This window comes from Callorhinus ursinus, unplaced genomic scaffold, assembly GCF_003265705.2.
Source record: "Callorhinus ursinus isolate GAN/ISIS: 27379988/994484 unplaced genomic scaffold, GSC_fseal_2.0 scaffold6, whole genome shotgun sequence".
Lineage (NCBI taxonomy): Eukaryota > Metazoa > Chordata > Mammalia > Carnivora > Otariidae > Callorhinus > Callorhinus ursinus.
This window is the reverse complement of record NW_027397068.1, coordinates 46170207-46187253: the sequence shown is the minus strand read 5'-3', so window position 1 is coordinate 46187253 and position 17047 is coordinate 46170207. Positions and strand designations below refer to the sequence as shown.

Sequence of the window (17047 nt, the reverse complement as noted above, 5' to 3'; positions counted from 1 at the left end):
AACCCATTTCTCTGTATTGATCCGCTAAACCGAAGTAGCAAGAAGCCAGCACTGTGTGGACTTACTTTGTTTCCCAGATATGGAGCTGGTGCACTCCAGTAGTAGCCCTGTGGCAAAGCACGGTGGGATTCCTCACTGCTGATGCTGATCTGCTGAGGTGGGTCTAAGTCATCCTGCTGGGGAGCCACTTGAACGCGGCCAGAGATGTCCATCAGGTACCAGCCACGCATGTCTTGTATCTTCAAGAAAACACACAATCATCTTACTTAGGAAAAACAAAACCAAAAACCACCTCCAACTCTTTCTTTCCTATTCTGTATAGTGTCCACTTTTTGGAAATTAAAAAAAAAACCGATTAAAGTTTAGAAAAACAGAAGAACTGTGGAAAATGTGAAACTTATATGTACTCATTATAGATTCTCATTGTGTTCTTGTTGATTCTAGGAGTTTGGATAGTAATATGTAATAATCTGTTATTATTGATCCAGTACTTTTTAAAAAGTTATAACTCCAAATACTTCTTTCTTAAAAAATAGAAATGTGTTCAAAGTTACACAATAATTATAATGTTGTAAATTATCAGAGAGTTGGGCTCTAAATTGCATGTATTTCATTCCACTAATAATTTCTTGTTGCTGATGGGAAAAATAATTTCCAAGAGGTTTTATATATATATTTGTAAAACACAGGAAAAGAAATAAAATATGCAAGCGCCTGAAAGTTAGCTTTTCATTCAGTATTTTCACCCTTTCCACTTAATTAAATTTCAGTTTTGAGGCTTAAGGACATTTGAATCCACCAGCCTGTTGCTATGGCCACAGCTCACAATACTATACCTAGTCCTTCCCATGGGGTTCAAAGTATTATAGGAATTCATAGCCTAGATGCTTGGCTCAGAAAAGGAAGGAGCCTTAAAGGAAAAATTAGGAAACACATGATGATTTGCTTTTCCATCTTTAGACTCCAGCCGGGAGAGGGCATACAGCTACAATTCTAATTTAGACTGCCCTACCTAGTTGGGACAAAACACAAGATATTGAGGTTTGTTGGCTACCAGGGGCCCACTTAGATGTGAGTGACTTGGTGTTGTAGGTGATGGGGAGCAGAATAGTGATGGTGATAATCTGTGGATGACAGATTTTTAAATTTTTTTTTCATGTAGAGGTCATTTGATTCTCCATCTCCCAAAGCTGTGGAATTGCTGGGACTAGACCTTAAGATATATGTTACTTCCTTCTCTCCTCTTTCTAACATCATCCTTCAGGGATGCTAAGACAGCACAGTGAGATTCAGACAAAGTTCATTCCAGAAGGCTAACCGAAATGCAAATATCAGTTGGACCTAATTGCTGAAAACCAAGGCTAAATGCCACTTCTGCTCTTCTGCTGACCATGGAACTTTGATGTTAATGGAACAGTCTAGAGGGTGGGGTGAAACTCTACAAACAGGAGGAGGAAGTGGGCTAGATGTCTAACTGCTGCTGGTTCTAGGCAATCTGTTCTGAAGGCAATACATTTAATAGTGTATAGATTTCAATTTAAACATGAGAGTACAATCAGAAACTACTCATGAAATTATAGACTTGACATAAAAGCAACACAGGCAGAAGAGAATATTTGGTAGTTGTGTTAAGGATTACTTACCTGATTAAAGTTGAAGGTGTGTTTGGAAGGTTGTTTACTGCAAAAGTGTGCTTTGTAAAGCACAAATCTGGTCTTATCACTCCCCTGCTAAAATACCCCAGTGACTCTCCAAGGATAAGAATCCAACTTAGCATTCGCAACTCCGTATGGGAGAGTTTCTCATTCCCTACCACCCCCCTCCCTGGGCTTCTCTTTCTCCAGCTTGCGTCCTGCTTCTCTGTAGTCTTAAGAGCTGCCATACAGGCTATTTGAAATTCCTTGAGGGTCCCATTTTCCTCTCATACCTCCTCTATCAGGACACAAACCACTGTCTGTGCAGAGTTGAAAAGGCAATGGGGAGCAATTCTTCTTAATTTGTATACCAAAAATATCGGTGAATGGAATACACAATTCTTCATATCATACCCGATGCTTTCTCTATTGAATCATATGCCGTTGGGGCTATAATCACAACAATCCCATTACTGCTTCACGTAGTAATCATGGACACTGAAAAGACTAATATTTACTATTTCTAAGAGATTCCAGGCTCCACATTGCTACAAATAAAACCTTCAAGTCTTTGATCAAAAATATACAAATAGCATTTGAAAGAAAAATCCATCCCTTCTTCATGATAATGGTAAGTAGAAACTTACTACCAGAAAACCATTTTTAAAAAATTTCTTACGGAAGAACAATGGAGCAGCGTACAGAATGAAAAAGCTATTGCTTACATGGCCATAGGTCCAGTAGGAGCTCTGACATCTGTCTGAAACCCCGGAACAGAAACACTCATCACAACCTTTACGATTATCCTCTTGCAAATTGAAGAAGCCGGCTTTACAGCGACTGCAATCCCCACCTTCAACATTCTCCTACAAATAGAAACGGAGATGCTCTTCAAGATAACTGTCTCTCTCTAGTTCCATGAAAGGAAAATATACACTGGATCATCTTCATTTTACCCCTCAACCATATTTAAAGGATAATGATATTTTTAAAAATCTGCTCAAAATCTCATTATTAAGCTGCCTCCTTTCTAGTCACACTGATGCGAAAGGATATTGGATATTAATCTACTGTCATAAAAGCTACAGTTTTGATCTTCAGGTATGTCAAGAGTGTGGAGTAAACACCATGATAAATACAGCAGTGAGTTACACTGACAAAAATGGACGCGGTCTGGTTCAGCATTCTCTGTTGTTGAAATACTTCCTCTTAGAACACATGATATATGACAAAATTAGAGAATTAAACTCATGGATGTGTAACAGCATGTTGATATTATACAGATGGCAAGATGCTTTCCACATTACATATTAAAAATACATACACTTGGGGCCAGCATGAGAACCTGACAGGGAGAGAAACTGGAATAAATGGCCATAGATTTCCTTGATGCAACTAAGCAGAAAAAGAGGAAAGTTTTTTCTTGGTTAATTTTCACAGTGTTTTCTTTAATACACTGGTGTAGCCAGTTAATCATATAGTAATAATATGGGAAAAATAAATCTCATGCGGTGACTGCTGTCCAGATTGGTATCATTAATCCTAGTCCAAACATACTGAAAAATTATTTGTTTATAGATGGGCCTATACCGTGGACTCAGGCCAGGGAAAGCTGATTATCTGATGAAAAACTGGGAAGGCTGTAGTCTCTCAATTTAAAGAACAGTTAATCTTAACTAGTAACTTCTAAATGAAGGCTCCTTGCTTCTAGAAACAGATTCTCAGTATTCCCTACACCTGCATTTGCTCCACATTTTTTCTCTTCCTTGAATTCCTTCGACACCTTAATTCGGAAGCTTTCCTTCTCCTTACAGACTTCTGTCTCAGCTGTGTTCCCATTGTTCTTTGCACATTGCTCTATTATAACCAGCAAAAGAAGCATAAGTACATCTTCTGAGATTGTCGTCTCCAGTTATACACCATGATCTATTCAGAGGTAGAAACCTTGTCTTAACTTGTTTTGATAGTTCCTAGAAAATACTGGCATTCCTCGTACAACACTGAGCACGAGCTAAACAAAATTTTACTAAGTTTAAATGAATTCCTTTTAAAAAAAAAAGATTTATTTATTTATATAATTAGAGAGAGAGCACAAGCAGGGGGAACAGCAGAGGGTCAGAGGGAGAAGCAGACTCCCTGCTGAGCGGGGAGCCCAATGTGGGGCTCGATCCCAGGACCCTGGGATCATGACCTGAGCCGAAGGCAGCCGTCTAACTGACTGAGCCACCCAGGCACTCCAGTGAACTTCTTGGTGGTTGTGCTTTTCATCCACAGCAAAGTACCATGCATATAGTAGATGTTTAATATAACTTTTTTGAATAAATCAAGACTGGGCAGAAGATAGGGTTGATAAGATCTGAGAACATAGGAGAAAAAATAAGAGAGAGAAAAAGAGTGTGGAAAAAATGGCAAGATTTGTAAGAATAAACAAATAAAGAGGTTCTGCTTGTATCTGAGAGAATAATTTATTTGGAATTAAATTTTTGACTCAATTTGTATGACCCACTTAAGACCACAATCACTTCTATATTGTTGGGAACCTAAACAAAGGGGTGTCTCCTGGCCCATTTCACATGTCAAATTTTAGCATCCTGATATATACACAAACTGAATTATTGCCACAGACATTCTTGCTAGTTTTTATTTCTAAGGCAGATTTCAGATATTTTCAGATGATAAATGTCAGGAAAACTAATCAAAACTAATTTCAGACCTATGGTGACAAGTAACTCCCTAAAGCCCTGAAGTTGGGAGGATCCTCAGAAGAGTATACAGGCAGGAAAGATGAAACATCTTTATAATTACAGTTTAGCTTATCCCACTGAGGACACAATACAGCTGTTCTGTAGACTGTGCTCTTATGCACTTTGGTCTAATCTACTTTTCATTTACTCTAATTTCAAAGTTCATAATACTACTTTTCTGAGATTCAGACTGAGTCCAACAATTTGAAATTTTTAGACATTACATTTTCCTTACCTCTGTTTTAGCCTGGTAATATAACCTTGAAAAAATAGGATTAAATAATTTCAATATTCAATTAATTAATAACCTGAGGCAACACATTTGAGTAGGAATTCTAGGGACTCTAAAGATGGATAGGTCAAGGTCTCTGTCTTTAAAAGTCAACATCTAGAGCCGGGTAAAATGATATATTTACAATCCACTATAATGCAAGGTGGAATAGGATCGTGCATCTGAGAAATCAATTAAATTATGGGAACACAGAGGAGGAGGGACTAATTGTGCTACAAGGCCTTGAGGAGGCTTTGGGACAGGAGTGGAATTTGACCTAAATTTTGAAGCCTGGTTTAAAAATTCAACCTGTTGGATGAGATAAAATGAGAGACCCATGTTAGCAAAGAGATTGGAAACAAGAAATAATTCAAAGAGTGGAAGATGCATTCGTTATTTATTCTTTCAAAACAGAGACACTGAATATTTCCTGTATGCTGGGGTCTGCACTTGGTACTTGGCTTCCAGTGTCCCTGCCCTCACATAATGAACTTTCAAGGTTACTCTGAGATATGGATCTTTTCTCTTCGGAACTGGTAAATCATTACAGGTCATTCAGCAGGAGGTAAATCAAAAGAACTATACTTGATGCACCTAAGTTGGCAGGAACAGGTAAAATGTCGACTAAGAAAGGCAAGATACTGGTACAAAGAACTCTTTCATCACCACATGGTGAGGTAAAGGATTAATTCAATAGACTGGGAATGCTCAAACCCTACGTATTCTAAACTGAAAAGACCATCCCTTGACCAGCTCCTGGGAGATAACCTATAAGCCCTTGGAATATTCTGCTTGATAAAAATGTCTTTGTATACCTGGGGCCAGGGGTCACACCAGACAGTTTATGCTAACAATGCCACTTATGGTGAATGTCTAGTTTTGTTTACCCATGACCCTGGGCCACATTTATCAGCTTACAATGCCATTTATGGTGAATGCCTAGTTTTGTCTACCTGGGTTTCTGAGTCACAATGTATCAGTTTGATCTCTGGAGGAACTGGAGACTGGTCAGTCATATGGGAGCTTCATACCTGAATGACTGACCTCCCAATAAAAATCCTGAATAGCAAGACTTGGGTGAGTTTCCTTGGTTGGCAATACTTCATAAATGTTGCCATACATTGCTACTGGAGAAATAAATACTTTCTGTATGATTCCGTTGGGAGAGGATAACTGGAAGTTTGCACTTGGTCTCTTCTAGACAATTCCCTATGCACCTTTGTCTTTGCTGATTCTTTCCCTGTGATAAACCTCTCAATCTGCGAATCAAAAATTCATATCAAAACGATCTTCCAGAAATGAATCAGGAATATAATCATAGCCACAAGAAATTTTCAGAATTCTGTGAATCCTTCTCACACACCATGAGTAAACACACTCAACATACTGTGGTAAAGATAATAGGATGTTTATACCTAAAAAAACAGGTTACCCAAAGTGATAGCTTTGCTTTGTTTGTTGTGACAAATCTTCAAACCAAAACATTTTAGACCTTTTTATAGGTCCTCAAGCTAATCCTATTCTACATCCCCATGCTCACTTCAACCCTCCTCATAAGTAATGATCAATTTCTATAAGATTTTCATAGACCTTACACATGACTGCATAGCATGTCAGCTTCATGCCACAACTTTAAGTTTCTAGACTCCTACTTATTTAGTCCTGAGTCTGCACCATATTTTTTTTCTTTAGTGAGTGGTAGCTAGGTTCATTGGATTGAAAAGTGCTTGGTTCTGATTGTCCTCAGGTTCTACAACAGACAAATATTAAGCCAAAACTAAATAGTAAATATGGTGGATAGAGTACCAACTTATATATCTGTCTTCATGGCCTAACTAAAAGGGTCTTTCGAGGCTGACAGGAGATGAATTGAACATAAAATCTTTTTAGATCACTAGAGCTCTGCTTTCCGGTCATGTCTCAACCTGTAGAGAATTAATTAGTTATAGCAGGTTCAACTTCCTTCCTCCTTTTCCAATCTCCCTTGAGAGTATATCTAAGTAATTTCTTATTTAAGGATTGTGTTTCCAAAGTTTTATTTCAAATGATATTAGCTTCAAAACAGTGAAAACATCACAAAACAGTTTGATATTTAATATATTTTAGAGTGGCATAATTCAAACACAATGGGACAGTGTTCCAGGACTTATATTGAACCTTCATAGAGAGAAGTTCCCCACCTTCTACTAGATTGCTAACATAGACAATCTTGGCAGCTTGGTTCTCAATTCTTTTTATGGGTTCCAAGGTACATAATTGCTTTTTCAAAACTTCTTTGTGGTTCATCAACAATGCCATACATGAAGTGGCTATGATTATATTCCTGATTCATTTCTGGAAGATCGTTTTGATATGAATTTTTGATTCGCAGATTGAGAGTGAATCTTCTGCTTTATGGGTAATTTCCTTGAGCAATTTAACTTACTATGCTGTCAGTATCAAATTACTAATAAAATCTATGTTATTTTTCACTATTCCCTTATTTACTATTATTACTCACTCATATCATCAAATCATAGGTGATATACTAAACATAAAGCAATATGCGAGATGCCTGAGGGAATATAAAAATGTTCAGGATTATGGCAAGGGAAGTAAGAGTATGGACAAATCAATATACTACAAGGCAGAAGGAAGTCACTGTCCCTAAAGGGTTACTGAGGACATGCTGTGAGTCAGACACCAGATTCATCTCCAGAGTCCTCCATCCCTCTGCAGGAAAAATAAGACAGAAAAAGAAGACAGGTGTCAAAGTAACTGATCCTAAATATCCAATAATGGTGAGTTTGCAACTTCCAGCCCAAATGTTATTTTAGTCATGAGATTTCTCTCTCCTTTAGCTATCATTCTATTACCTCTTTGTACTGATCAACTTCAAAAAGAGTTAATATATAATTTAATAAAATTTCTAAAGGTTGTTCTGTTTATCTAAACAAAAGGGGGGTCTAATTTATTCTCTCTCAGCATTCAAATGGACAGCTCTTGTCAATCCAGTAATTTTAATATTTTACTTATTTAGAATTTAATATAATTCAATAGATTTTTTTGTACTTTACAAATTTGCTGATCATTTTTACACCTAAGCCCATGAAATAGGTAATTTCTAGAACACTCCCAACTTCCACTCTAGAGATTCATATTCCCTTATATCACCATATTTTCTTAAAACCAAATATTCTACTTTCTTGGTTTCTAAACCATCGTTCTAGTTGATTAAAATAATTAAATAGCAACTAATAATAGTCAACCATTTTTCCACGGTAAATAATTAATCCGTGTAACAAATATTTTTATTCTTATATCTGCTGATGATAAACAGTGCCTCTTCACTTTAGACCAGCGCTTCCCAGCCTAGTTTTTTATTTTCAAGCCCCTAAGGAGCCAATTTCATTACCTTTTTCTTTTTTTCATAATCATCCTCACCATGAAATTCTTCATTCCACAGATATACTCTATGTACAGATACACTGTGTGAATATGTTTGCTATATATGTAAAATGAAAATGGCATTTGCACCCCTCTTAGAACCAATGTTCACCCCCTTAGGGAGAATTGCATGCTTTAGACACATATTTAGCTGAGTAGATAAGTAGATATGTTGTGGCCCACCCTACAAAATATTTATAATAACTGCCTTTTCTCTTTTGGTAGTCTTTTCCTCTAAAACCAAAGCTGAATTAGAAAAACCTTACTCAGTTCTTTTATCTTAAAGTCAGATACTGTTGGGTTGACACCAATTTTCTTTTTGCTAGCGTTTCCTCCTCACAGGCTCTCTCTAGAGAAATAGAGTCACAATCGGTTCCCGGTATCCATGCTCAGGAAGCTGCCTTCTTATAAATGAGGTACAACTTCAGCAGTACATGTTTAACTGTGATTGTTAGTCGACTGGGAATTCTATTGAGCAAGTTACCCAGAGTATTTCCAGTGACATTTAAGTTATTTTTTGTGATAATTGCTCTAGGAATGTTGCAGTCATGCCTGTTTTTGGGGGCGTTTGTAGTCAATTACAGATTTTCCTCTGTTATGGGCTTCATTCTAATGCATCCAAGTATTAAAAAGAAGTTAACAAAAGAAGGATAATTAGCTAATTAGCAGTATTTGTTGAGTGCTTACTCTTTAAATACACTGCTCCATGGCTAAATAATAAGCAGTTGGTGGTTAGGAAGAAAGAAGAAAACAAGTTCTCACTTTGCACAACTTCAGCTTTTAATATTAAAAAATTGATTAACATAATATTTCTCAACTGTCGCTGTTGCAAGAGACGAATTCCGGTATGCACTTTTCATGCTAAAAAATTTACATCGGTAATTTAGATTCAGGATCAAATATATAAATTGAATGCCTTTTGTAGAAATACCCAGGGTTTGAGCCTAACAAGTTAATGAGGTGATCATTCTGTATATAAATGGAAAAAAGGGAAATACAAAACCAATAAAAGTCTTAGCACACACCATGAAAATCCTATTAGAGGAAAAGAGTGGAAACTTAGCTGTACTTGTAAAAAGAAATATAAATAAACAGAAAAAGTAATTAGCACGTATTTATGATTATCCCTTATACCTGCAAAAGGCTTCGATGTTATAATTACACCTATTGAGAGTTAGGCAAGAAAAATTTAATATCATCATTTTATAGATTAAGAAATAAGAATCAGCCAATTTCAGTGACTTTCAAATTTTTGCAATTTTTCATTTTCTTTCTTCCTTCTTTTTTATGTATGAGTCACTGCCAGCTTCTTATTGATCGATGAAGAGAATAAATAACAGAAGTGAGATTGAAATTAAATAGATTGCAAGCTGTGAAAAGATAATAAAGGAACAGACAAAGATGTTACAAGTGATCATGGCAGGAGAATGATTTCTATCAGGGGATCTAGGATCCCAGCTTTGCTAAGAAAGTGGAGATGAGCCTTGAAAACTGCCCAGCAAGCAATGGGCCAGGGCTCGGGATGAGGTTTTCCCACTCATCTTAATAGACTCTGGGGGCTCCTGGGTGGCTCAGATGGTTGAGCATCTGCCTTCGGCTCAGGTCATGATCCCAGAGTCCTGCGATCGAATCCCATATAAGGCTCCTGGCTCCGCGGGGAGCCTGCTTCTCCCTCTCCCTCTGCCTCTGCCCCTGCTTATGCTCTCTCTCTCTCTCTCTCTCTCTGTGTCTCAAATGAATAAATAAAATCTTTAAAAATAAGTAAATAAATAGACTCTGAAATTCCAAAAAGAGCTTGGTGCCCCCAAGGAATGTAAGCCAGGCTGGAAGACAGGGACCGAAGCTCCAGAACATTCTGGGAAGATAACCCAAGGTCAGATCACATAAGCCTGTAAGCCAGTAAGGACTTAATGGAAAGTGCAGTAAAAAACCCAAAGCAAAGCACGATGAAAATATACACTTTGATTTCTAATCTTTTCCTTCACTATTTATCTTTCTATTATACTTTGATAAAATAAAAGCACATGTTCCAACCTAGATCAAGGTCAGTTTATATTATGTATCAGAGTCTGCAATCCAATGGCTTTTGAATGGATAACATGACACCAAACTTCAAAAGGGCCAATTTCTAGCATGTGGTACTTAAAATAAATACCAAGAGTCTGAACAGCATTTACATTCAACTGACTTATACATCTGAGAATGTTTGCCTCTTGTAATTCACAAGAGGATAGAGGAACTTTAAAAATTTTACTAATGCATAAAAATTAGTATTTTCGTGTTTTGAGCTAGCGCTGTGTTCATATTTTGAAATATAATGAGGATGATGTTCATTAATATCATTGTCTGAACAAGGATATAACAGAAAATTTATGTGTAAAATTGATAGTAGTTGATACATATTAATTTCATTTATGTCTTTTCAAATCGGGAATTTTTTTTCCCTTTGATTAAAGAAATTTTAAATTGGGAATTATTTTAAAGTGCCAGAAAAGTACATATGACAATTATCCATTATCTATAACCTAGAGGTTGAAAAATATTAACATTTTTCCATGTGTGCCTCAGATATATTTTTAAAGGAATATTTAGGCACATCTGAATCTCACTTCACTTCTATCGTAGTCCTTTCCCCTTTTCTCTAGAGTTTACTCTTCTGAAATACACATATCAGTGTATTTAAAAATTTTTAATTTATATATGTGTGTGTCCACACAATATAAAACTGTTTTATGTCTTATAACTTCACACAAATGAAAGCATGATGACATTGGTTTTCCTCACCTCACCTGAAGTTTCTGAAATTTATCAATGCTCAGACATGAGGACCTATTTCAATCACTGGACTGTTCCTTGTATCAAATTTTATGAAAATATTGCACTTCATTTTTCTTACTGATTTATGTATATTTCGATTTTTTTCTAATTTTTATCTTAACAAGTAGGTATATGGTGAACATCTTCGCTTCTTTCTACACATTGTACAAGTTTCTTTAGCGTGAATATCTTGACGTGGAGTTGCTGACTGACAGGACTTCATTATCTTAATGAGACCAGATACCCTACTGTCCTCCTAAGCTCATAGTACTAATTTACCCAAATGACCGCAGCAGTAAACATTTCCATTTCTCCAGGTTTTCACCAGGATTTGATATTATTCTCTATTTCCCCATTTAAAATTTTATCTTACATTCTTCAATAATCGTCTTAAAAAGTATCTCCATTTAAAAATACTTATTTCTAGGTATCATATAGTTTTTGTTGCTATTCTAAATATTTTCATTACATTTTTTAATTGGTTATCACTGATGTATAGAAATGCTATTGCTTTTTATAGACTGATTCTTGCATTCTTCAAGCCAGTGGAACTCTCTTCTGGTTTCAATATTCTTCTTGCTTATGTACATCATCGAGTAGTGTTTTCAGTGCAGTTGGACTGAGAATGGTAAACACACACAGTGATCTGATATTTGTCTCTTGTACATATGATACATATTTGTCTCTAGTACATATGATATATACAATAAAAATATATCTAATACATTTAACACTCTTTCAATCTTAACTTGTGGGCAAGTTTTCTACTAGGAGCTTTGGTGGTGGATTTCTTTTTTATCTTCTTCAAATGGAAAATATTGAATTTTTTTTAATTCTTGACAATTCTTCTCTCCATCATTTTTGGATATTCTTTCTCACCTATTTCATCTAGTCTCTTTTTTGGCGACTCCTGCTTCTTATGTTGAATTTTATCCTTCTATGAGCCATGCCACTTAGCATCTCATATTTTCATTTCTTTACCTCCCTGTGTCAATTTATAGGTAATTTCCTCAGGTCTGCATTTCTAATTCTCTCTTAAGCAGCTTCCAATATTTTTCTCAGCCCATTCACTGAATTTTAAATTTCAACTAAATTTTAAATTTCAACTCTATACAATTTTTATTTCTAGAAGTAAATGATATTGACTGCTTTTCCAAAGCTGCTTATTTATTTTAATATAGGGCCCTATTTTGTACTGTTTTTCCTATTTTTTATTCTTTTATCTTCAAATCATATTTTTATGATTGTACATTTTTCACATATTTTTCTGACTCATATGATAAAAATATATACTTTTATGTTTATACAAATTATTTCAGACTATCTTATTCTTCTAGGTCTTAGTGTACAAACATTCTGACTTTTGTGGCTTCTGATTTCATTTTGTAGTTATTTTCCTTTTGTGCAGTGTACTGCTTTATGGAGAGCTCATCATCAGGTGAGGCAAGTGGGAATACCACTTGCCTGACTTGTTGAAGAATTCTAACATAAAGGGAGAATAAAACTGACCACGTTCCCATGTGGTACACAGGTTTGGGTGTTTGCTTCCTCACTGCACACCAATTTTTCTCCACCTAGAGCCCCAAAGGAGAAAGTAAGTTACCATTGCCACTGCCAGCCTGCAGGTGGAATTTTCTGGTGCCTGTTTCACTGTCAGGGGACATTTCTAGAGTCTAAGTGAAAACTAGGTGAACTTAGTTTTAATTTCCCTCCATGAGCCCAAACCCTAATGTCAAGTCCTAGAGAGGCCATTAAAACTCCCAACTTTAACCCGCATTTTTGGATTAGGACCAGCCTCCCATCCCCCACCCTTATGACCTTTGTTGTTCAGCTTTGCTTAGGCTTATGCTTATTAACTTAGATTTTCCTCTTGGGTCTGACATCTAGAAATTTCCCTCTCTTTCCTGTATTAACATGATTATAAATTTATTTACTTTGTTTCATCCAGCCTATTTGTACTTGAAGTGGCAGAAATGGTGCCCAATTTTCTCAGTACGATATCTTACCAGAATGTTAGCCATTTAAAATTTACAATAGAAATATACTGAAACCCAAGACTTCATAACCAAGTGCTTTCTTAAAGTGTCTACATACTTCAGTAAAGACAATATTTCTTCCTAATGAAAATCATAAAAAAAAACACATCACATGGTATAGTGCAACCAAATAAATGTGTACATGTTTTCTGGTTAATATGCATTTTGGAAATGAGCATTTATATTGATATCATTTTATTTGAATTTAAGTCTCCAGTATCTTAGCTGCTCAATGAAGTATTGCTTGTTAAATACCATTTAGATCGATCCATATTGTTTCAAATAACTAGTGGACACACCTATGTCTAATCATGTTTTTGTAAAACAGAATAACCCACTACGTTTCTCTCTACATTAACAAATATCTGTTCAGTATTTAAATTATATGCATATTTGGTTGGAACACTGGGTATTTATTATTCTTTTAAAAAAGAGACTATAGGTACTTAATTATAGTACATTACATGCATGCATATTATGATATAATTCACCTGCTGTATGCATATAATTAGTGATTTTTAAAATTATGTTTATGTCTATTGAAATTGGTTTTCTGCAAGTTTTTATCCTAAAAAGAAAAAAAAAAACATTTAGTCTTATCTAAGAGGTTATAGTCATCTATTTAAAATATCACACAGTTGAAGGGCAACTCTTTTAATGATGCTACTTATTTATTCTTTTATGATTTCTTAATTGCTGCTTTGTGTTTTAATTGTCTGTGTAGAGCTTCAAGTGTCTTTGTAAGAGGCATGTTTCTTAACTAGGATGGTAATCACTCGGTACAAGACAGAGGCAGGCAGAGATCCGGTGGGGGGCAGGCAGTGGCTCAAGGAACTTTTGCTCAGAGTCCTGCTAGTGGCTATAGCTCTCTTGTTCTAGCCTTTCTCTCTGTATTTACCAAAGAAAGGAAAAAATGAGGCCTGCATCCCTCACTCCCTTGTTACTCTTTCCTTGCAAATACCAGACATTTCCAGTGTATGAACAGTACGTATATAAAAACATTCCTTTTCTTTTTTCCATTTTGATTTCCTGTATTCTAGAGACTCGGGAGATTTCTCTTCATTTTAAGTTCAGCTTTGCCTGTCCTTTATTTGAACAAGTGATAAAAGTTAGAGATTTCCGGGGAGTTTTGTAAAAGAAATAAAATCCACACAAGTTACATTTTTAGAGAAGATGAACTAAGCCTGTAGGATTGTCCAAAAAGACACACAGGATGAAGAGCAGAGGTTAGGGTCCTTAAACAAGTGATCACCCACAGACGGCGACACAGTCTTGGTCTGCACCGGGGCAATTTGTCATTTCAAAGAATATTGGAATAAAATGTACTATATCTAGGAAATTTACTATGTTCCAGTACATGAAAACTTTTACTATAGATTATGGACTTTCTGTCAGTTTACACAGACAGAAGTTGTATAGTTTCAGTAGTCAAAAAAAGGTACCTAAATGACCCATGATATAACATAAGCCTATTATGTAACTATTATAATATTTAGCTTCTTATGTCAGACATTCTTGTCCCAATAAATATACACATCACATTAATACTAATATTTCTTCTTGTGTTATACTTTAATGCTTGTATGCACATACACACATAACAAATGGAAGCATATAATTTACAGCTTCCTAGATAAGATGAATGATTTAATAAAGGTTCTTAATAAGGTTCCAACCATGATTGAGAACAAAGAAAAAAAAATAAGTAACATTCATTTTTATATCAGTATGGCATTCTAACTTTTTCAATGATTGTTTATTCTCTTGACTAATGTAGATAATAACACTGCTCAATCCCAATGTTTTGGAACTGATTGGTACAGCTAAAGGAAATCAGTTCTGTCGTTTTAGACTTGGACATGCCTCTGTTTCCTCTATGCGTACAAGCTGTGGTTGTAATGCATCCCTCCGTGTTAACATGATGAGCTATTGGCTGAGTATGTACAACAAAGAAAGTTGTATTTCTGAAAGTACTCTTAGGAGGAAAAATTGAGGCTTTCATCAATTCCCCTAGGGCTTCTTACATTTTTGGTAATAAAACAGAAGAATCAGAATGTAGCATTTTCAGACAATCTGGGTCTAAACTTCAGGAGATTATTTAAAATGCCAGAATGTAACCCTCAGCAGAATTACCTTCAGAGTTAGATAAAAAGCTATGGTAAGTTTGAGTGTATAATCGTTTTTACAGGGTTGCTCTTTGTAATGCTGTTTTTCAATTCACAGACTAGCTGGGTAATGGGGGAAAGGTGTTTTTGCTATAAAGTGACACCTCTTCTAAGGGTGACCGGTCCTTGTTGAGTTGGTAGGTTTTTAGACAAATGGTGGATGTATGGCAGCCGCCAACCTGGTTGTAAAGAGACATAGAGGAGGACCACAAGGAGAATAGATGGTGGATATTTACAGGAGAAGTTGTTACAATTGGCTTACTGTCAACAGACAGAACAGAACAGAGAAGCCAAGGAAAAGGACCTTCTGTCTTGACAGCCAACTTTACCGGCATATACAACACACCTTGCAGTTGCAGGGTCCAAAGCAAGGGTCCTCATTTGTGCTCCCTGCACCACTGCAGTTACACGGCTTGCAGTCTGGGTAGCCAGTGTAGCCCCGGGCACAGCGGTCACAGCTCACACCTCTGAAGCCAGGTCTGCAATGACAAGACCCAGGTGCCAGACCTAAGGGAAGATGAGCCACATATCGACAAGTGAAAAACACACACACACTTCAGTTCCTAAGGCTTTAATGATAATAACATTCCAAATTCTATTTTGACACAAAAACAAATTCACGAATATCGATAAAAAAAGAGTTAAAACCAAAGGGTATAAGGTTTAATTAGAAGCTGGCTACAAGTCGCTAACACAGCATCTCTTACATATCTTTAAAATATGATTAATATAACATAATAAAAAAATAAAAAAATAGATTTGAATTAAATAAAAAATAAAAATACTAAGAATGAACAAAAGAAAGATAAAAATCTCGAAGCATCTACCAAATCTAAAGCTACAGAAAAACTGCCACAATGATCAAGGACTCATCTCCATAACTGACTGACATTAAAAGAATAAGCAGTGACCTGTGATACCTGTTGCTTCATAACTCAGACTATCATGAGATGGAAAAAGTGTCTGGCAAATAAAAATATACTGCTTAGACCCCAAATTAAACAACAATCATCAAAGTATGACATCACTGAGTACAACAACAAAAAGACTGAGAGTTCGTTGGGATAGATATTTTGAGGACAAGACATAGAGGAAAATGAAAGCAATTTAAATTTACTTTCTCTTTTTAAATAGAGAAATGCAAAAGACAATTTTAATTCTCCTTGATTAGAAAAATGCAAAATGCAGATGAATAAATACGTTATTGACTTTCAAAATCTGGAAAAGTATGAGAGCAAATCAGTAAAATATAGCCCACTCAAAAAAGGAAAGGAGGGAAGAAAGAAGGAAAGGAACATTACAGGGGGAAAGCACACAGCAGAATGACTGTCCAACCCACATGCTAATCATATGTAAATGAGTTCACTGTCTTACTGCTCCCATTAAAACTATGTGCGTGTAATGTTCAGAACAGATAGGCAAAATAAGAAATATTAAAAAAAAAGAATGTAAATCTACATTAAGAGAGCATGTATAGTTGTAATATTAGTAATGGCCAAAGTAGAATCCAATGAAAATAGATTCATTAGGGGACTCCCGGGTGGCTCAGTTGGTTAATTGCCTTCAAATGGGATCATGATCCCAGGGTCCTGGGATTGAGCCCCACTGTAGGCTCCCTGCTCAGCGGGGCATCTGCTTCTCCTTCTCCCTCAGCCCCGCTCCCTCCTAAGCCCCCGCTAGTGCTCTCGCTCTCTCTCAAATAAATAAAATCTTAAAAAAAAATAGATTCATTAGGACAAGCCCTCATTTTACATTGATGACAATACAATAAAAAGCATGACGTAAGTTTTTATATTTATACTCCATAGAAGCACTAATTTTAGGTACAAAAACATATAGACAACAAAAGATTTGGGGGCTCAAAAAGAAACTGGCTAAAAATCAGTGGCTGAGAATGACAGTAACCTACTCACTTCAAATATTTGTAGACGAATTAGAAAAAAGACATAGAAAA

At 35.9% G+C, this 17047-nt stretch overlaps 1 protein-coding gene across 1 annotated transcript in view; it reads right to left on the bottom strand.

The window, feature by feature from the left end:
* The window catches only part of LAMA2 (laminin subunit alpha 2), a 620419-nt gene that overhangs the window by 330946 nt on the left and 272426 nt on the right, over positions 1–17047 (bottom strand). The window contains exons 10-12 of the mRNA XM_073893912.1: positions 15440–15600; positions 2360–2500; positions 66–239 (exon numbers count right to left, since the gene is read on the bottom strand). Of these exons, the coding sequence (XP_073750013.1) occupies positions 66–239; positions 2360–2500; positions 15440–15600 (476 nt within the window). The remainder of the gene's footprint in view (positions 1–65; positions 240–2359; positions 2501–15439; positions 15601–17047) is intronic.